A 22,717-nucleotide genomic window follows, 5' to 3' on the forward strand; every position below is an offset into this window, starting at 1 on the left:
ACCGCTCCCGGAAGAGGAGGAGCCCGAATGGGCGGGACCGATTGAGCCTTACCGCTCTGCCGCCCCCCCTCCCCTCCGCGGGTCGTAGCGGCTCCGTGAGGAGAGCGAGGAGGACGACGGTGGGTCTGGCGGGGCGCCTGGGGGCCCGGGCGGGGCGGCGGGGAGGAAGGGGCGACCGGCGGTGGGGGGTCTGCAGGGGCGGCTGGGCGCGAGCCTGGCAAGGGGCCGAGGAGGGGCGGGTGGGCGGTTGGTTGGCGGGAGCGGCCGCGGAGGGGGAGAGGAGGAAGCGGGCCTCGCCAGGCAGTTGGCGCAGGTGGCTTCGTGGCCGAGCTTGTGTGTGTGTGTATAAGTATGCTTATGTATGTATGTAGAGAATGAACCTGTGTGCGTGTAGATAATGCGTGTCTGCTTTCCATTCAGTTTGTCTGCCGTAGTTATTGAGTGTGCGTGTGTAACATATTTGTGTACGTGTGTGTGTGTAAATAATGCGTGTCTGCTCTCCATTCAGTTTGTCTGCCGTAGTTATTGAGTGTGCGTGTGTAACATATTTGTGTACGTGTGTGTGTGTGTGTGTAAATAATGCGTGTCTGCTCTCCATTCAGTTTGTCTGCCGTAGTTATTGTGTGCGTGTGTAACATATTTGTATACGTGTGTGTGTGTATGTAAATAATGCGTGTCTGCTCTCCATTCAGTTTGTCTGCCGTAGTTTGTGTGTGTGTGTGTATATACACATACATACAATAAATAGGGAATACAATACAATACTTGATACACACATACAGAGAATGTCTCTAGGTGTGTGTGTACATACGGAGAGAATGCATCTAAATGTGTTTGTCACAATTATTGAATGAGTGAGTGTGTAAACGCATTTGTGTCTGTGTGCATATATAATTACAGTATACAACTGGATAGTGCATACACGTGATGTTTACATGGCTATAGAGAGGAGGGAAGGAAAGGGAGGAGGAGGACTGGCTAAGTAAGCTATATATACTGTAAACACAACAACAACATAGAAGGATCTTTTTTTAACTGTTAAAAAAAGGTGTAACTCTGTATTCACTTACATTAAGATGTAACTTTGTGTTTACTTTGTCCTTAGTGGGATAAAACTAATTTATTTGCTTAATTTTTTTCTTGTATTTCTTCATTTACCTTGTGCCAACTATTGCCTACTTCATTGTTGGTCAGATGTTATCTTGGAGTTAATCTATGCCCATCTGGGTGCTGATTGCTGCTGGGAAAACAGCACCCAGATGAGCATAGATTAGCTCCAAGATTAACATCAGACAAAGACAATCAAGAAGTTAACAATACCCCATCAAGGAACTTCCAAAGAAGCCAACAGTAAACAGCCCAACCAAAGAACCTCCAACCCCACCCTCGCCCCCACTGACAGGCCAAAGAGAGAGAGCAAAGCCCACTCCTTACCAGCACTGATGAGGTTACCTAGTTTGGGTAATGAGATGTCTGCAAGAAAACAACCAAGCTGAGAGAGCACCAAGGACCCCTCAAGTTGTAATCTGCATTACTGCAAGTTCTCATTCCATGGGAAAGGATAAAGGGACAGAAAGTCACCTTGAGGATCAATGATTTTGCATCCCCATTTTCATTCTAATCTGCCTTTATTGATATATCTGATGGGGTTATATTATGTGCCTATTGTAGGAAAAAGAACCCTCTAAAGCAGGTTGAAAAGATTCCCTGTGTTGAGAAGCTGAGAATAAGTCCCGCTTTTAGCAATAAATGAATTGAACCTTCACTTGTGGACTTTCACGCCTGAGACCTAGGCCAGTGATGGCGAACCTTTTAGAGACCGAGTGCCCAGACTGCAACCCAAAACCCACTTATGTATCGTCTGGTGCTGGGTGGGCTTGGCCCATTGGGTGGGACTAAAAAGTTCAATCAATTCCAACTTTGTGAGATCTTTTTTTTCCGTGGGAAGTTAATAAATAATAAAAAATAAATAATAAAAAAATAAAAAGTTGAAATTGATTGATTGAACCTTTTTTTTGTACATGGCGGAGGCCTAAAGCAAAAAGGTTTTATAAAACCCAGCTGAAAGCCTAGGACTGGGGCTACAGCGTGCGTGCCCGCAGAGAGGGCTCTGCGTGCCACCTGTGGCACCCATGCCATAGGTTTGTCACCACGGTCCTAGGCCCTCATCATGTGCTCTTTGCAAGACCTCCAAAATGTTCTTACCACAATACCTTTATTTATGCCTCGCTGTATTTTTTTTCACCATTATATATAATTATGTTGAACAGGTAGTCTATAATTGTGTGTACTCTTAAGGCAAAAGTCTCTAGAGAAACAATATGAGTTTGTGGTGCTCCTACTGTATTGTGATGGAAGCTGCCGTGTATCCTTTATCTGAGCTCTAGAATCACTTGAGATGGAAGAAACTTAAAAGTTTGCAGCACATCCCCTTATTTTGGGGTCTACTATAACCCCAAGAACGTGAGGGCTTCTGAGCAGAGCGGACATCTTTTCCAAATAACTCAAGCTAGCAATACACCATAAGGGAAATGCAAAAAATATACTTACCTGTCACACCAGCCTTGTAAATGAATAACCTGATACAAAAACAAAAAAGTGGCAGAACAGAAATGGAGAATTCTACCTGATGTTCCCCCAAATGTTTTAGACTTTATGACCCAGACAAAGAATTGTAGGAATGGTAGTTCCTGTGGGAAATCTTTTCTTGTAAAAAATGTTAATTATGGACAAGTCCATTTAACCCCATACTCTGTTGCTTCTTGGCATTCTGCCATAACACTGTAAGGGCAATTAAGGGAAAGCGTATGTATTTGTATCCGGAGAACATGTTAATTTCATGAAGCAAAGCAACATTTTTAAGGGACTCAAACATTTCCACTTTTTGACTTTTTAAAATTTTTTATAACACAGTAGTAGTTTGGCAAAAAAAACTTCTTAAGTGGCTTATCACTCTGAATGTTTTCAGATATAAATTTTCTTCTGGAACTATTTTGAAACTATTTTTTTAATAAGATTTTCTTTTTTAATTTAGAAACTAAAATGTCTTCATGGGCCAAAGTAACCACAGATCAAGCACAAACACCTGATCCTGAAAAAAGGTAAAAAAACCACAATGATCTATGTTCTTGTTTCCTCTAGTTTTAAAAACGTCTCTGTGTGTTCGTATTTTTTTTACACTCAGTTCAGAAGTTTTAACTCTCTTCTTTTTAAAATTGCAACCTATACTTGATGGATGTAAACTAAATACTGAACATTGGTCTTTCCATTTAATAATATAAGATATAATCTGACTAAATCATTGAGAATTCTGTGTGAAATTTAGCCCTTTAAATTTTCACTGAATCCTGGTTTCCTTCTTTACTATGGTTAGTGGCTACATTTGCTGCGGATGGCATGCCCAAATTCACAGCTAATTCTGCCTAACATAAACTGTCTGTGCTTCTGGGTTACCTATTTGTTCTTTGTTTTTCTGTTCATGTGAATAAATACATAAAACAAGAAATTGTGCATCCCATCTAAACCTATCATCTTAGTTTGCTGGTTTGGTTGCTTGCTTATTTATTTATTCATGCAATTTGTATGGCTGCCAAGCTTAACAAATTATTCTGGGCTTGCTGTTCCCGTGCAAGCTGGTATTTCTAATTTAGTACCAACACCTGGCTTACACTTGTTTTTCAATCCGGATTCCACTTCAGCTGGAATCAAGAGTTATCAAAGAATTGGGTTGCTGTTGTTCAGTCACTTAAGTTGTGTCCAACTCTTCATGACCCTATGGATTATAGCACTTCAGCATCTTCCCCTCCCCACTGCCCCCCCAACTCCAGTGTCTCCTGGAGTTTGCCCAAGTTCATGTTTATTGCCTCAATGACACTGCCTAACCATTTCATCCTCTGCAGCCCCCTTCTCCTTTTGACCTTCAGTCTTTCCTAACCTCAAGGTCTTTCCCAGTGAGTCTTCTCATTTGGTGGCCCAAGTATTTACGCTTCCAGTATCTGGTTCTGTTCATCACCAACAACAAAACCTTTAGCAGCAAAACATTGCAGAAGGGACGGAACTGACTGGTTCATTTTAAGTCATTGACTCTCACTTCGAGACTTCTCAGTTGCGTGCCAGAGGAGATTTTTCTCTAGGTTGCCTTGAGCTTTTTATAGGCGAGATACAATAAATGCAATAAATAACACAAATCAAAATGTCAAGCCGAGAAATGCAAATGGCAAATTCAAAGCGATATGGCCACCCAGGCAATTAATCCGGCTGCCTCCTTAAGTCAGATTGTTGTTTACGCTGATGGGCAGCGGCTGTCTTAGTTTTCAGATCTGTCTTTTCCCCAGAATTTCTGAAAATGGCAGATATTGAGCCCGAAACATTTGCACGCCAAGTTACCCAACTTCCCAGAAATTACCTGGGGTCTATATGTTGACATTTTCATCTCATAATATGATATGAATATAATACAGAAATGTAGGTGCCAGGACAACCTGTAGCAATCTATATATGTCTTGTTTTTGATTTTTGGCAACTGGTGTTGGTCTTTATGGAATATTCCTTGGACAAGCGGCTCATTACAGATGGAAATATTTCCATCTTATCTTCTGGTTGTTTGAGCGTGCTACTAGTCTACACCAATTACAAGTCCTCGACTTACAACAGTTCGTTTAGTGACCTTTTGAAGTTACAACGGCACTGAAAAAAGTGACTCGTGGCTGTTTTTCACAGTTATGACCGTTGCGGCATCCCTGTGGTCATGTGATCAAAATTCAGACACTTGGCAGCTGCTTCGTGTTTATGACGGTTGCAGTGTCCCCCAGGTCACGTGATCCCCTTTTGTGACCTTCTGACAAGCAGAGTCAGTGAGGGAAGCCTGATTCAACTTAACAACCCGTGTTACTAATTTAACAACGGCAGTGATCTACTTAAGAAATGTGGCAAGAAAAGTCGTAAAACGGGGCAACACAAATGTCTCACTTAGCAACATAAATTTTGGGCTCAATTGTGGTCCTAACTTGAGGACTACCTGTACAGTATAATGGAAAGGTAAAGAATTGAAACCATTTACTGTACTTAGCACCACCACAGTGTCAGGCTGTAATAAACCCCATCTTGGGTTTCGTGCTTGTATCTTTGTTGTCAGATCTTGCTCAGGGATTTAATGGTGCTGCATCTCATATTCATAGTTAATCAGTGTAGCCAAATTCAGTTTTATCTGAGCCTAAGAAATAGTTAACAGTAAATGAGGCAAGAACAGGCAGCTGTTGTCCTTACGCTGCCTTTGCTTCTTGACATATCTTTCCAGACTGTACATCTGCCAGCCAGTTTGAGGGGTGTCTTGTGTGTGTGTGTGTTTTGTTTTAATTGGTTTCTCCGTATCTCAGTGGGTCCAAAGCTAGCAGCTTAAGCAAAATGTTTAGAATAATTAGATTGTTCAGCTGATCTGTAAGGAGAGAAAGTTTGGCAAAGAACAAATCTTTGTTATCTCTTGTGCGATTCTGAGATTTTAAAAAGACTGCTCAGCATTTGGTTGAAAGGAATTAAATCGCCCTGCAATTTTCAACAGCACCCCAGCTTATTTTCTTCTTCTTCTTCTTCTTCTTTCAATGCTGTAGCATGATTAGAAAAGTTCTTTCTTAACCCTCTGCAAGTCTAGCACGCCATTTTTGTTTGATCTGATGTCACAAAACGCCAAATGGCTTTGGATGGCTCAGTATATGTCAAGACAACATTAAAAAAAGAGTGTAACCAAAACAAAGAACAGTTAAAACCAGCCTCGACAAAGGAAAGAACAAATGGCAGTGTCAACAAACCCCAAACATCTCACCAGCCTCTGACCTCCAACAATGGAGCACTAGATTGGTCCTTGCGTATTTACAACCGTTTCTTGGTCAGGAGACCCTGTCCATGGCCACTCATGCCTTGGTCACCTCCCACTTGAGACATTGCACTGTGTTCTACATGGGTCTGCCCATCAAGACCACTTATTTAGAACAAATATGGGACTAAAAAGTTCCATTTAGCTTATGAGTAGATTTTAGTGGGATATTGTTATTGGTACTTTGATTGTAGTTATGTTAAAGGGGAGTTAAAGCACATTATGAATTTGGTTAATTGTATACTTGCATAATTTTTATTTAGAATATGATTATTATAACCATAATCCTGTATTTAGCTCTGGGAAGTGGGGGGGGAAGTGGGTGGTTTTGGGGTGGGGGGATTTGGGGGTAAAACTTTGTTTTTGTAAAACTTTTCAATAAAAAAAAGACCACTCAGAATGGCAGCTGGTCCATCAGCTGGCAGCAAGAGAACCGATGGGTGCCCTCAGAATGCCCAGGTTCAGTCTGTCTTAAAACCTTTTTAAGATACAGTCCACATTCAGAGACAATCAGTACTTTTAACAATGGCGTTGACTACTGTTCACTTGAGCATAAATTAATTGGCTTTTCTTTTTGGCTCCAGGCAGAGACCGGGGTGGATTCCTCGACTTCTGGAGTAAGTGATTACGTTACCATTTCTGCTCTTGCTTGAAAGCCAGATCTGCCCATAACAGCACGATAGGGTTTTTAACAAAGGTGGATGGGTGAATGCATGGATGGATGGATGCAAGGATGGATGGATGGGTTGGTGCATGGATACAAGAATGGATGGATGGATGCAAGGGGAGAGAGAGAGAAAGACAGAGAGAGTTGTTTTGTTTGTTATATATATATATATATATATATATATATATATATATATATATATATATATATATATATACCACCTCATGCTATGTCCTTGTCCCCTATTGTCATATTTCTTCTATTAGCATGGCCTGTAATGACAAAGAGTTGTTTCATGCAGTGGTGTTAGATGCTCTCATGTCATCCCAACTCTCTAGGAATTTGCTGAAATTGGAATGGGGAGGGAAAAAGACAAGATCTCTCCTTTTCTTTGCGGGGATCTTTGTTAATGCTAAATTGACAAAAAAAATAGCTATTTTGAATGTCTTCCGTCAGTTTGGCCCCCAGACAATAGATGTTTCTGATCTTACTCTGCAAAGTCTAAAATTGGATTCCAAATTCCCCCAAATGGTCGTCTTGCCATTATATAGTCTAGACTCTAAATGCTGATTATGTTCAAATTCTTTTGTCAATCCTTAACACCCATATCTTGCTCCTTGTAGCATAAATCCTTACAAAACCATTCAGAAGAGTTCTTACTCTCCCCCAGACGGATATTCGAAGGACTTTGAGGATGGCAACAGGTGAGGAGGACCTTTTCCATACTCCCTTCAGGTATAACCTGAAGTAACAGCGCAAGGCATAGAATAACGTTATGGAACTGAACGATAATACATGTATTCTCTACTGCTGAAACAATGCAGTCCCATGCCCTCTCTGATATAAACCAGTTCTTATCCTCTGTTCAGCTTGGAGGGTTGTGGTCTTTTGTTTAAGAGGGAGATAAAACTACTACTTGTGTATTTTTGGCTTAAAGCTTTGAAGAACTTTTTGGGCAGCAGTATCATCCATCAACGGAGAACGAAAATAGTTTTGAGAGACACCAGTCCTCTCAGAAAGGTAAGAGTTGCTTGAAATAAACTGCAGAAAGAATGTGCTTGCTCCTCCAGACGCCTTTCATTTCAGTTTTGCATTTCAGTCCAACTGGGTTCTCGGGCAGCTGGAGAAATCTCAGAAGTATTTATTTCCCAGCAGACTTTTCTTCACCAAGATTTATTGAAAGAAATGGGGTAGAGCTGCAAGGATTTCAGCAACTGAATATTTTCTGCTTTGTACCAATTTATCCCAAACACATAACCTTCCAACAGGGAGATTAGCCTTTTCTGTGGAGTCCTTGATGCTCTCTGAGCTTGGTTGTTTGCTTATGGGTGTTTCAATAACCGACTCGGTAGCATCATGAGTGCTGGTGAGTTTGTATACAGTGGTTGCTCCCCAGTGTTGGCAAAGTCTAGTTTTCTTGGCAGCTCCTTGATTAGGATATTGTTTTCTGCTTGATTGCTGGTCTGCGTAATTGTCACCTTAGTACAAGGGGGTCAAACTCTCAACCTCATGTGACGTGCCACGACGTATCGCGATTTTTTTTGCCATTCCCAGCATTGGGGTGGGTGCAGTTTCGCTATGATGCATCCAGCCCGCTGGCCGGCAGTTTGACACCCCTGCCTTAGTAGCTCCTTGATTACGGTATTTATTACTTGATAGATTGTCTGGTGTTAATCCTCACACTCACCCGGCGCTGATGATGTTACCTGGTTAGGTAATGAAACGTTCGCAAAAGCAAAAGACAACCAAGCTCAGACAGCACCGAAGACTCCACAGTTCAACCCTGAGCTACATATAGTCTTTTCATTGAGAACAAAGAAACTTAAAGCTGGCTGTTTACAGAACCATTTTTATCGGTGTGGGAACCAGCTTTTCCTACTACTTGCTACTGTTCAGCCAGGACACCAATCCTGAATCCTTCCCAGATGAATTTATCATCTGAACCAAGAACATGTCTATTAAGCCTCGCTGCTGCTTTAGTCTGTCTGTCTATCTATCTTATCTATCTTCCTCAATCTGATTATCTGCTTATATCTTTAGATGACGGCCACACCAAGGATGTTCATCGCGATAAATTGTACTTGCAGTTTTACCAGCAGATAGACAAGGAATATAACAGAGAAAGAGTTTCGGACTGTGTCATCGTTTCCATCAGCAAAGATCAAGCGTAGGTCTTTTTCGTTTTTGTTTCTCAAGACACAGTTACGCCTCACTGCGCTGTGACCCAACAGCTCCCCGTTTAATTTCACTTTTAGCAATATGGTTAACTCTTTTTTAGAGATCTTAATTTTCCTATTTTGTTTCTGACCAAAAGCAACGGGGGCGGTACATATCTGTACTGCATGACCGAGCAACAGAAATATACTTCTAAGTTTTGCAACATCATTTGCATGGAGAAAAGGTTCCTCCACCCCGCCACATTTTTCTCGTAAACTCTTATTAGAACTGTCCCAGAATAAGTCACTAGAGCAGGGGTGGGCTATTATGGCACCTTGATGACCTGTGGACTTTAACTCCCTGGCTGGCACAGGTCATCAAGGTGCCATAGTTGCCCACCTCTGCTCTAGAGAGTTGAATAAAAATAGTAAAATAGGCTCAGGGCCTCCCCCCATTATTTATTTATTTTTATTTATTTTATTAAACTTATATACCGCCCTTCTCCCGTAGGACTCAGGGTGGTTCACAAGGTTTTTTAAAACAATGCAACAAGTTACAAAAATTAAAAACAATTAAAATAATTACACTAACCTTGAAATATAACCCAATTACAATTGAAAAATACAATTAAAACCCCAGTTAATACTCTCAGTCTAGGCCAGAAAGCTCGAAGAGCCAGGTCTTCAGGTCCCGGCGGAATGAGCAAAGGTCAGGGGCAGTCCTAAGCTCTACAGGCAGCTTTAGGCCCTCTAAATTACATTTTTTGCAACATGAATGGGAAACTTATTAAAATGGTAAAATATTTTTATTTCCTTCTGTCCCTTGAAACTTGGGCGTCAGTCCCATTGGGTTTGGCAGGACTTAATTAGTGTAGTTGTAGCTCTTGTAGGATGATTGTAACTTTAGTACCGATTCTTATGTGTTTGTTTTACTTAATAGGATCTCTCTAAAAGGGGTGTGGTAACTATTTAGCATAGTAACTTCAGATTTTACAGTCACCTGTGTGTTTTCATGCCTATCCATGTCCATTTAAACTGAGGTCCGCCTGTCTTTTTTTGCCTATGAAATATTCTAAACGCTCATATGTATGGATTATCATGTGGTATTTTTTAAAGAACCATTTTAACGTGGTCCCTTATTCTTCTTTGCCCAAATATGTTAAATATCAACATAAGTCTTGTGGGTAGTGGTATTGAGCAGTCTTTAAGGTAAAGATTTGTGTGAAGCCCTGTCATTAAATGAAGCCAACTGAAAAAGCGTAATTTTGATCTTGACATGACACACGTTTATAATGATTTGCCACATCATCCCCTCTCCGATCCTTTCAGTTGATTTTGAATGCCATGAAATTCACCGAGGGTCATAAATTCAGCGTTCGGTATTGAACATGTCATCTTGCTACTGAAAATAACAATTATTTCTGTTACACAGTTCCTGAAAAAAAGGCCCCATATTTGCAGACTTTCACAGAAAAGTGCTTAGCGTCTCTAAAATACTCTGGGGATTTTTTTTTCCCCTTGAAGACTTTCTAATATAAAAACACACATCAATTTAAGGCAAACCTGCTGTCTCCACCTTTGCTTAATCTCGAACGTTTGAGAGTTTCATTTGCTTTGATTAGGCTTTTGTCCCCCTTTTGTCACTTCCCTCTAATTCTTGTAGTATTAACCTTAACCAGGATTTCTTAATTTGCATTCTCAGTCATTCCCTAAAGGCTGTTCTCCCGTTCCCCACACAACATCAAGCACATTATCAGTAGCAAAAATAGCAACAGTCTCTATTTGAGTGTCACTGTTGTACGTCTTTGCTAAATTGTCACTGCAATGTTGATGAATCGCTCTCATCGATTGTGTCATATTGTGGCGTTAGCAATGCTGTAAGAACGACTTACGGGGCTGCTTCCATTTTTTCCTTGATACCAAATGACACCTGAAGCCTGAATTGTTTTTGGTAAAATATTTCCGTCATCTTTTCCAATTTCCCATCCAAAGTGCGAATAAAAAAAAAATTCTGCCTTTCATCTGTTTGCTGTTTTCATAGCAAGCATGCGAGATAAACTGGAGGCGGGGATTGTTCGTCGGCTGCTAAACTTTTTCGTGCAGTCTTAAGCCCCAAACCCTTGACCGCCTTGCTTTCTGTTCTATAAACATCTCCATTAAATATTTGTCCATAGTTAGTCTCACATGTTCATATCCTCGGCTGAGATGTTAATGCAACTATTTAAAATATTCTTATAATCTAGAGCAGGGGTAGGCAACCTCGGCTCTTGGGAGTTGAAGTCCATGAGTCATAAAAGAGCCGAGGTTGCCTACCCCTGATCTGGAGCAAATCTTTAGAGTAAATCTTTGGGTTTGGCAAAATACAAACTATTTTGTAAATTTTGTTAATTATTTATTCTTTGAGAAAGGGCCTACTAAAACATGGCATACAAATTTGCTATAAAGCATAAGTAAAAGTGCCAATTACTTGAAATTGTTGACTTCCATTTCGTCCGATTAGATAAATTAGATCTAATTAGATAAATTTGGGCATCCATGCCGATGGAATTTGCCATAAAGTAACATTGCAGCCTCAAAAAAGTGAGTTTCTGTCCAGAAAGAGCATGGAATGACCCATAATAAAAGGCTGGTTGAATTAAGCAACTCTGTAAAAGTGCTAGTACGTGAAAAATATCTATAAAATCCGAATAAGATGCTCATTTTTAAAAAATTTAATTGTAGTGTAATATTTGCTGCTTCATATTTTGTTTACTTTCAAACTAATCTATTTCAAATCTGAAAAAAGAAAGCAGAGTTCTTTTGGGCTGGTTCTTTGAGAGTCCTGATTGCTATTATTAAATAATTTCTACATGCATACTTCTAGAGATCGCTTTACATGCAAAAATCTTGTTTACGTTAAGTTAACCAAATATTCACAAACACTAAGCAGTTTCTCATGGATACACCCCTGAGGTTCCCTTGCAATTATTGTTGAAATGGAAGCAACATAGACATTCTATGTCCTTATGCAAATCAATCACTGCAAAAGTGTTTGCAAGACTTAAGTCCAGGTAGACCCATTCCGCTCTAATCAAGTGAGCTTAATGTACATGAAAGTTCATATAAAAAAGTGGCTTCACCAGTCAGTTTGATATGGTGGGGAAATCTTGTGTTTCCCACCAAGGAAGTTTAACCTCAAATCTCTATACCTACAATAGGTCAATGTAAATATAGAGACCTGGTTTTCCCAGCCTGTCACTCTCCAGATCTCCAGAATTCTCTATCAGCATGGCCACTGATCAGCTCTGAAAGCCATACCTTGAGAATACCCTATTGATGAACATCACTGTCTGCAGAGGTCAAAGCCTAAAACCATAAAATTAGGATACTGTATGACCCAATCAACTCTCCTTTTTTTGCTACAAATTTAATCTCACCTTTTCTGTAAGCAGTTGGGAAATGTCTGGCTCACATTGAGATTCTCTTCTGTATACCTGGAAGTTTTATGACTGCTTAAACCTACATTTAATAAAACAGGACAACCCCCCCCCCCAACTCTGTTTCAGGTGACTCGGGAGAAAAGCACACCATTAATCTATCTCACTGAATATTTTCGAGTTTTCTTGCCGCACACAAAAATGACCCTTACTAGGACGTTGGCACTAATAATATATTTTCTGAATTACTTGTAAAATAACCTGCTTCTTTTTTTTGTTTTTTGTTTTTTGTTTTTTCCTTCAAGGGAATATTCAACAGCCATAGGCCATCGGTTGCAGGATCATGGCCTTGTGGTGGAAATGATATACCTTACTTCTGAATCAGGTCTTACACGCGCCCTCCAGGAAGTTAAAAATGATGGTTCTCCATTTTGCGTTCTTGTTGAACCATCTAATGTAACACTTTCCTCATGCACCGTAATCATGCTTCATCAGACTATCAAAAGTAAGTTTAGTTTCCTTAAGAACTGGTCCCAATTCAGGCAATGCTCTCTCTAGATCCATTCCTCCTCATATTAAAACACATCAATAACTAACCTCTTCGAAACACGATTGAATGTGCTGAAGAGCGGTCAAATAATTAAGAGTTCATAGCCGTGCCCCATTACTACGTCTAGCGAAATGTACTTCATCCAAAATTTATCCGATCGAAAACTCGACTGTTCTGGTAGGAATTTTTTTCCTGCGTTTTTTAAAAAAGGAACGTTGCGATTCCACTCACTTCTTAACTCTGTTCCTCTTTTCCTGAGGTGGTTTTATAAAACCATTCCCACTTAAGGAAATTAATTCAACACACCAAGAAGCTCCATAGTTGAATTCCCCCCCCCCCACACACACACTACAGTTAATAGAAACTGACGTGTTTGTATTGAATTTTGGACCTAAAGCCTTCCGTGAAAAGTTTAGCCCTTTGAGTCAGAAAGTAGCCTTTTAGCTCGGCAGTCGGAATGGCGCAAGGACACAGCATTTTTGTCTTTTGGTTTTGTCTGGATGTAACTTTTTAAAAAGCAAAGGTATCTCTCTTCTCTGTAGTACACCGTAATATGCCCATGGAAGATGCCCTGGCTCTGATAGCTAAAGAATTTCAGAAAATTTTTGCTGAGCATGAACAACAGCAGCGCACAGAGATTTCCCACAAAGCAGCTGATCTGGCGGATGACTACCTAGAACGGGCGCTTTTTGAGAGTTACCATGTGCCTCTAGGCATTAGACATCTCCTCTTTCTGTTAAGTGAGGGAAAACATTTATATGCGGAAGAATTGAACTCAATAAGTGACTACCTGAAGACCAGGAGAAATAAGCTCGAAGGTATTCATGTCCCCCCAACCCACCCCACCCCTCATCTCTTCCCCGACAATACCCTCTAAATCCCACCCACAGTCTCAGAAATAACCTCTTGGGGGCCTTCGGTGTTAAAATATATGTATATATGTCAGAAAACACCCAGTGTGAAAGTTAACATCCCGTCCTCCGTCAAACCTGGGTGGGGGGGAAGAAAAAGAAAAATGACACTTCATGCATGAATGCCAACATGGTTAAAATGAGCCTGCCTTGAGAAGGGCTGCAGCTTGATAACACGTATCTGTGGGTAATGCCTCTTCCTCTTGGAAGTGGGGGCTGGCTGCTTAAGATGGAATTCAGCAAAGGTTGTTTCTTTCTGTACCCAGCTCATCCTTATCCCCGGATGCCTGAATACTTGCCCGTCCTTGGCACTTTCAAATGTAGTCCTTCCGGGCAAGTAGGGAACTTGTCATCCCTATTGACGGGGCACTGGGAGAAATGCCACTTGTCCTTTAATGAATGGGATATTATACCGTTCTTAAATGCTACAGGAGCAAAGACATTGTCCACCCTATCCTGGCTTCGGTTGGAGAGCCCCTTCCCACTTTAGGAGACCGCGAAGCACCCTCCCGTTGAGCCCCAATTTGTGGCCCCCAACGCGCCGTCCGATCCCAGCCACCTTTCACATGGCGAAAGCCCCATTCCCGGGCATAATTAGAGCAAGTGAAAAAAAACGTTTTAACCCTCGCGGAAAAGTAGACCCCCCCTTTCTCTCCCCCCCCAACTGCTTGATATTAATAAAAGCCGATAACCCTAACCCGTTTCCTACTTCAAATCCCACTTCCGTGACTCCTATAAAGACTTCCCCCACCCCACAGCCTTAAAATTTCCTGAGCCTGTCCCTGCGCAAGTGAACCGGCGGAGGGAGAGAGGATATTAGGATAAGCAGCCAGGCTGCTTTCTTGGCAAGCAGCACGTGGAGCATTTTGCTAATCAACTGTTTCCTTGCTAACTCTGGGGTCCTCCTAATCCAGGTTTTGTTGCAGAAACCAACGCTTTAGCCGCCGCAGGTGAAGACGCCGGGTATCCAAATGCCAGGCCAAGTGGGAGCGCTCTCCCCCCGACGCTGAGCAAGCCCCCACCTCTGCTGCCAACCCCTGGCCGAGCCCCTGTCTTAGGCCAGCCTGGTGTGCCCTCACCTAAGCCAGCTTTGTTGGGCGAAAGACCGATGGGGGCGCTTCTTCCCACTCCAGGTGGGCCCATCACAATACAGCATTGTAGTGGCAGTGTGGGAGACCGTTGTGTTTCAAGGAGTTTAGTGACAAACTTGGATTTATCCAGATAAATATCCTTAACTCTTAAGGATATTTATCCACGAAGTAGGGCTGTCTGTTGTCCTTCTTTCTTATTACATTCTGTTATCTTACACTTTTACCACTTTGCTGCTTGTATCTTATGATTTATGATTGGGTCTTATGGTTTATGATTTATCACTTTGTTGTGATAAATAGGTTTGTATGCGCTGGAGGCAAATTTCTTGTGTGTCCAATCACACTTTGCCAATAAGAACTATTTTTCTACTCTACTGTACTCTAGTCTACTCTATTCATATTAAGAAATGTATAGATGTTTAGAGCTCATTCTGAGTTAACTTGCTTGTTTTCCACTCGTGCTTACTGAATAGCGGTATAGACACCTGGAAAGCAGGTGACTATGAGTTCTAATCCCGCCTTAGCCACGAAAGCCAGCTGGGTGACTTTGGGCTAGTCACTCCCTATCTCGGTGGTGGCAAACCTACGGCACGCGTGCCACAGGTGGCACGCAGAGCCCTCTCTGTGGGCACGCAAGCCGTCTCCCCAGTCCTAGGCCTTCAGCTGGGTTTTAGAAAACCTTTTCGCTTTAGGCCTCTGCCGCCATGTGCAAAAAAAGAGAGGTTTAATCAATCAAATCAATTTCAACTTCTCGCGGGGAAAAAAAAGATCTCGCAAAGTTGGGATTATGGATTGAACTTTTTAGTCCCACCTAGTCTGCCGTTACCACCACAGCCACGCTCACCCAATGGGCCACACCCACTCGATGGGCCACGGCCACTTGGCACCCGATGATACATAAGTGGGGATTGGGGTGCAGTTCGGGCACTCGGTCTCTAAAAGGTTCGCCATCACTGCCCTATCTTATGGGGTGGTTGTATGGAGAATAGGAGGAGGAAGGTGTGTTGGATACGTTCACCACCTTGAGTTATTTGTAAAAATAATAAAAAGCGGGATACAAATGAAAGAAAGAAGGGGCAGGAAGAAATCTTGACATAACTGAGAGTCGCAGATTTTCGGTTCCCATTCCAGAGTCATGTGGCAGCTAGTCAAGGCCAGGTCTTGCAGTCTCCTGACTATAGGCAGGGCCAAGAAGTCCTGGGACAGGGGTCTTCAAACTTGGCCCTTTTATGACTTGTGGACTTCAACTCCCAGAATTCCTCAGCCAGGAGTTGAAGTCCACAAGTCATAAAAGGGCCAAGTTTGAAGACCCCTGTCTTGGGGTCAGCATTTGCAAAAAAAACCTTGGGATTATTGCTGATGGTGGGGCGCTTCTGAACAGATCCTAGCTGTGGGTACTGTGGAAATTGGGCATCCTTGGGCTATCTCTACTATTGTTATTAAGGAGCCTGTGGGAAAGTTGAACATCCTCTTGCTTGCTGTCTGTGCTGTTTATGTGAGGCTTTTAAATTTGTTTGCTTGAGTTAATAATAACGCTATCATTTCTTTATTCACTGGCGTGCTTATCGTCTCTGGATCCAAAAGAACCAGTTGCCTGGATCCCTGATTACTGTCCTGTAACTGGTGGACACTGGTTTTTTTCCCCCCTTGGAAATCATATATACCTTGCCTTTTGAATATAACTTTGCACTGCATCTGGTATTGTCGATACTGCTAACCACGGAGGTATCTTGGTGCTCAGCTGCTTTGAAATTCATCTCACTTGGTATTCAGTGAATCCTGACCCCCAAATTTTGCCCTAGTACTCATTGTTCGTTTAGTACTCAATGCACAAGCTAGAGCTTGTCGCTGTTGGCTGCCTTGTGACTCACTATATTATTCCTTGTGGGAAACGTTTGTTTGGTACTTATCGTTTTTTGGTACGCATCATATCTCCCGGAACCAGTTAACGCTGAGCACCAAGGTACCACTATCTCATTATGCATAAACCCCTGTTTTCCGTTTGTCCTTTATAGCAGTGCTGTCTGGCCCAAAGGGCAAACCTCCACCTCTTCTTATAAAGACCATCAAAAGGCCGATGCACCTCACTCCTTCACATCTGCCCGCAAAGCGGCCACTCCTTGGGGGCAGACCTGGCCTGTTGCCTACACCAGGTGAGAGCTGGGCAAATCTGGGTGATGCTTCATGCCTAAATTTGAAAGATGGCTGGCTGAGGAATTCTGGGAGTTAAGGTCCACAAGTCTTCAAGTGGCCAAGTTTGAAGACCCTTCCTGTATTAGTGGCTGTTTCCTCCATTCATGTCGGTCTGGAGCTGTGTTGTTACAAGGGTAGCAGGCAGGACCTACCTTTAACTCTATCACGGGGCTCTTCAAACTTGGCCCTTTTATGACTTGTGGACTTCAACTCCCAGAATTCCTCAGCCAGCGTGCCTGCTGGCTGTGGAATTCTGGGAGTTGGAAGTCCACAAGCCATTAAAAGGGCCAAGTTTGAAGAGCCCTGGTCTATCACTCGGCTAGGAAGGCTTCTTGAATGCCATCTGGTTTGGAAGTAGCTGTAACCTAGTAATTAAAAAAACTAAAACCCCGTGTTATTGAATGCATCACTGCCCAACTCATGGTAGTTTTAATTCTCTTTCCTCACCTCCCTTGCAGGCTTCCCAGGTGAGGCCATCTTCAAATCTGTAGCTGGCTTCACACTCAAACTCAGTCACGGTGGATTGAGTCAGCCTTAATGCCCGGGTCCGCCCTCAGGCCGAGCAGTCAGCTCTGGTGGCTGGATCCAAATGGTACATTGTCTTGTGGCTTAACTAATAGATGAGCTTAGTCAGTGGATATTCTTTTCCCATCTTTGCATCTTGCCCAGTTGAAATGAGGCTCGTGAGTTCTAGTCCTGCCTTAGTCAGGAAAGCCAGCCGGGTGACTTTGGGCCAATCGCCCTATCTCAGTACAATCTCCCTAACAGAGTTGCTTTTGCGGAAGGAATAGGTGGAGAAAGGAATATTCTGTTTGCTTGCCACCTTGAGTGATCTATAAAAATAACAAAGGGAGGTTTATAAACAAATAAGGATGATCTATGAGCTATAGCAGCGGCTCCCAGCCTTTTCTATACCCCGCACCCCTAGAACGCTTCTGATATATTCTCGCGCCCCTTAACATAAGTTCAAAATGATGGTTACGAACTATGCATATACCCTATAATTTTGAAAACCCAAGTTTTCGCACCCCCTGGAATATCGTCTTGCACCCACCCACCCCCGTTGGGCACCCCAGAGCTATAGGAAAAACAGAGGTGCAGAAAATGAAGAGTCATTTTATCCTTTCTGCAATAATAAGCCAAAATGATATCTTATTTCATCTCTTGATGACTGTCGTCTCAAAGAAGCTCAAGAGCATCGTGTCCTAAAGCCAGCCAGCCCCTGTTTGAAGGACTTGGTGAGTTAAACTTGGGAAGAAGTATCAAGGCTTTGCTATTCTTTCTTTTCACAGCTGCTCAGTCCAGATCCGCCCAGCATCCCTGGACCCCTAAACCTAAGTTCCTGAGTTGAGAGGACGCCTGAACTAACAAGGAATTAAATAAAGAGTCATCCTAGATGGCAGCATTTCTCTTCTAAGATAAGCCGAGTTTGACAAATGTGTGTGTTTTACCACTCCCGGCAATGTTAAATGCGTATTATTTTCTGTTGTACACATTCCTATGAACAAGGTTTTTTTTTTACTTAAACACAACATAGATGTTTGTAGGCAATGAATAATGTAGATTCCCAATGTTAACCTGTTCTCTAAAATCAATGTTGTCCGAAATAAATGACTTATTTCCACAGGTTCCCCTTTCGATCTCTTTGTGATTCACGTACTGCTTAAGTAATGATAATTGTTTTAACTATTCATCTGTCGTAATGCTGTTTATGGAATAAGCCATGGTTAAGTATAAACCACAATACACACAATGTTGCACATTAAGCCCTACATAAGCAAGCTATGTGCATAATATTATGTTCCAGCTTTGTTCCTTGATGTCAGTTGCTTCTCAAGTCAAGCCGATATTCTGTGGAATACTTCTCAACCGCCCCAATTTAAATAGTCCCAATGATCTCAGAACATATTTTTACATTTTCCATTGTTCTTAAATAAGATGAAGCAACTCTTACACACATTGAGTGGTGCACTTCCCAAAATTGTTTTAAATTCCACTATATCCTCATCACACAGATAGTCTTCAGCTTACGACCACCATTGAGCCCGAAATTTCTGTTGCTAAGTGAGATGTTTGTTAAGTGAGTTTTGCCCCATTTTACGACCTTCCTTGCCGCAGTTGCTAAGCGAAACACGCAGCTGTTAAGTTAGTGACACGGTTGTTAAGGGAATCTGGCTTCCCCATTGACTTAGCTTGTCAGAAGGTCACAAAAGGGGATCCGGGGACACTGCGACCGTCACAAACACGAGTCAGTTGCCAAGTGTCTGAATTTTGATCACATGACACGGGATGCTGGGTTGTAAGTGTGAAAAAAACGGTTACAAGTCACTTTTTCCAGTGCCATTGGTGCGGTCGCTAAATGAACCATTGTAAGAAGCGCTACCTGTACAGATGAGGGCTTCAGTTTAGTCATCCAAGTGATTTTTTTTTTTTTGCTTTTTTCTTTGAAGCTGTGTTTAACAGAAACATCAAACAACAGCGTGTGGTCAAATATTTCTAGGTTGCTTGTCCAACGTTAAAGGTAACATCCCCTGTTAACAGGTGCAATAATCATAAAATGACAAAGGACAGCCCCAAAGCTAGAGATAACCTATTTAAAAATAAGTCTATTCTAAAACCCAACCACCGTTAACATAATAAAAAAAAACCTGTCGCGTAAAAGCAGATCTTCACAACTGCATGAAAGTATAGCAGAATCACAATCCCTGCACCTATTCTGGAATTCCCTTCATGTTGCGTAACTTTGAAACGGGCCTCAAAAGATAGGACTCGTGCAATTGATGGTTTATAATATCTGAAAGCAGCCTGTACAATAAGTAACTGCCCAACACATTCCTACGCTTTCTGCATTTTTATTATTTTAGCTTTAATGTACACTGCCCAGCGTCCCTTGCTTTGTGAGTTGGGCGGCTAGATACCGTATTGTTTCTGTCTATAAGACGCACCCTTGTATAAGACGCTCTGGCATGCGAGTTTCTCCACGCCGGTCAGCTGAGCTGGCAAATACGGAAGTTCGGCCGGCCGGCGATCTTGCCCCCTCCCGTTAGTGGCAAGCCCACAAGGGCTTGACCCCTACACCAGGCAGCATGGCAACCCACACAGGCATGCCCTGGGCTGCGGAGGTTACCATTATTTTTCCGTGTATAAGACGCTGCACTTTGTATAAGACGCACCTGATTTCTGAACAGGGTGTTTGCCGGAAAAAATAGCATCTTATACACGGAAAAATACGCGTTACGTTTAATAAATAACAAAGACTCCCCTGCCTTGGAAATAAATTGGCCATTCTCCTAATGAGTTGGGTTATTTCATTAAATGCTCCAGCAATAGAAGAATAACAAAGTAACAGTTGGCTGAGACCTTAGAGGTCTTCTAGTCCAGCCCCCTGCTCAAGCAGGAGAGCCTATACCATTTCAGACAAATGACTGTCCAGTCTCTTCTTAAAAACTCCAGTGATGGAGCACCCACAACTTGTGGAGGCCAGCAGTTCCACTGATTAATTGTTCTCACTGTCAAGAAATTGCTTCTTAGTTCTAAGTTGGCTGTTTGCATTGCATTTTTTTGTTTTCATGAAATTTTCCTTGAACAAAACTGCTATTTTAAGGTCATAAATCTCTGCTGTATTATTGCAGCGCCATTGTGTGCACTTTCCTCCCTTCATCGGTCAAATGCAATGAATAACTGCCTGCAGATTGACCTCAGTGCAGGCAGCCCCCCTGTGTCTCTTGAATTTCTGTTGGCTAGGAAGTTTTATGTTTCACCAGAAGAGGGCATCATTTACCTGGAAAAAGTTGCTTTTCCTTGAATTTTTCTGAAGAAATAAAAGAGTAGACCAAAAGGCCTAATGCTTCTTTGCTGACAGTCACAATACAATGATAGGTGAGCTTGTGTTTAAAGCAACAAAGAAGATGCCTTATTTATTTATTTACGGCTTGCAGCCATCTTAAATGGTATAGCTTTATTTTTAGTTCAAGGAGATGCAAAAGAGCAGGAAATTAAAGTTACAAAAAAGTTTTAAAAAAACAAAATACATGGAACTGAGAAACTTCACTAATTTGCAGACATGCACCAAAATAGTAATCCTTGTAAAAGGATATTATCAAGGAAAAGATCCCCTGTGTTAGAGATTTTTTTTTTTAACCTTAGAAATACTATACAAAAGTTTTGCGCATTTTATTTTATTTTATTTTACAGAGAAAGGACTTGGTTGTTTTCCTGCAGATGTTTCATTACCAAACCAGATAACATCATTAGTCAGACTAGCACTTATGACGTTACTTAGTTGGGTATTGAAACGGCTGCAAGAAAACAAGCTCAGCACAAAGGACCCCTCGCAACTAAATTTATTATTATTATTATTATTTATTATTTGTTTGTTTTTATATACCGCCCTTCTCCCGAAGGACTCGGGGCGGTGTACAGAGCAAGGTGAGTATACAGTAAAACAATAGTAAAACAAATGAAACCCTAAAATCTATCAGGCCAGGCCGGCTTGCTGGAATAGGTAGGTTTTTAAGTCACGCCGGAAGGTGCGAAGGTCGGGGGCCATCCGGATTTCGGCAGGCAAGCAGTTCCAGAAGGCTGGCGCACCCACTGAGAATGCTCTCCCCCTGGGGGCCACCAGCCTGCATTCTCTGACCGGTGGCACCCTGAGGAGGCCCTCTCTGGGAGCGCACAGGACGGAGGGGTGTTGACGCTGGCAGTAGGTGCTCGCGTAGGTAATTCGGACCCATGCCATGTAGGGCTTTGTATGTCATCACTAGCACCTTGAATTTCACTCGGAAGGCAACTGGAAACCAGTGCAGCTCACAGAGGAGAGGTGTAATATGGGAGTATCGGGAAGCCCCCAAAAGTGTTCGTGCAGCTGCACTCTGTACCAGCTGAAGCTTCCGAGTGGCTCTCAAGGGCAGCCCCATGTAAAGAGCGTTGCAGTAGTCAAGGCGGGAGGTCACAAGTGCATGGGTGACTGTACGCAAGGCATCCAGGTCCAGATAGGGTCGTAGTTGGCGCACCAGGCGAACCCGAGTGAAGGCCCCCCTGGTCACAGCTCCTATGTGATCTTCTATGTGATCTAGCTGCAGGCACTTTGAGGCTCCAGGTTTTGTCCAATTCTCCCCCCCCACAAATAAAAAAAAAAAAGAATTTGCCTTTGGAACAGAGATGCCCATTGCGGTCGATCCAAACTCTTGGGGAAACGTCTGATACTGGGATAAGAGAGAAGCCCAATGGGCCAAAACAAACTCGAGATCAGGGACCTCATCTGCCACGGCCCCCGATTTTGCTGACTTCAATCAGTCTTAAAGCTGGCATAGAGCTAGTTTGGTCTAGCGCAGGGGTCCCGGGCCGCGGCATGCCAGCAACCGGTCCACACAAACAAGCAAAGCCTCATCTGCAACACACAAAACTACTCCCCTTCCGGTCCGTGGAAAAACCTCTCTCCACGGAACCGGTTCCTGGTGCCCAAAAGTTTGGAGACCTCTGGTCTAGTGGTTAAGGCTAGAAAAGACGGTGAGTTATAGTCCCACCTCCCGTGCAAAAGCCGACTGGTTGATTCTGGACCAGTCACTGACAGCTCACCTCACCTCGTAGGTTGTGGGGAAAACAGGAGGAGAAAGGAGAATTAATAAAAGCCCTCACGTAACATATAGGCAGTCCTTGACTTACAACCACTTGTTTAGCAACCATTCAAAGTTACAGAAGCCGCTGCTAGAACCATCGCAGCATCCTCACGATGAGGTGATCAAAACTTGGGCACTTGGAAACCGGCGTGTATTGAACGAGGGTTGCAGCCTCCCGAGTTATGGGATCGTCATTTGCAACTTTCCCAGCCAGCTTCCCACAAGCAAAGTCAATTGGGAGGGGGG

The 22,717-nt window shown here is 42.6% G+C and overlaps 1 protein-coding gene across 3 annotated transcripts; it reads left to right on the forward strand.

Annotated features, from left to right (window-relative positions):
• Positions 1-34: 34 nt before the first annotated feature.
• On the forward strand, positions 35-18,483 carry LOC308672653 (nuclear receptor coactivator 5-like). 3 transcript variants are annotated; one of them, XM_081335702.1, is made up of 11 exons: positions 35-119; positions 3,035-3,101; positions 6,454-6,486; positions 7,160-7,240; positions 7,474-7,556; positions 8,577-8,703; positions 12,414-12,613; positions 13,201-13,476; positions 14,484-14,702; positions 16,676-16,813; positions 18,146-18,483. In XM_081335702.1, exons 2-11 carry the CDS (start codon positions 3,043-3,045, stop codon positions 18,202-18,204), a joined length of 1,275 nt encoding a protein of 424 aa, XP_081191828.1. In that variant the 5' UTR covers positions 35-119; positions 3,035-3,042; the 3' UTR covers positions 18,205-18,483. The 3 variants fall into 3 exon arrangements, with proteins under 3 accessions (XP_081191828.1, XP_081191829.1, XP_081191830.1); XM_081335703.1 differs by having other exon boundaries at positions 16,679-16,813; XM_081335704.1 differs by having other exon boundaries at positions 14,496-14,702.
• Positions 18,484-22,717: the final 4,234 nt, after the last annotated feature.

Source organism: Vipera berus (genome assembly GCF_964194415.1).
Source record: "Vipera berus genome assembly, chromosome: 10".
Lineage (NCBI taxonomy): Eukaryota > Metazoa > Chordata > Lepidosauria > Squamata > Viperidae > Vipera > Vipera berus.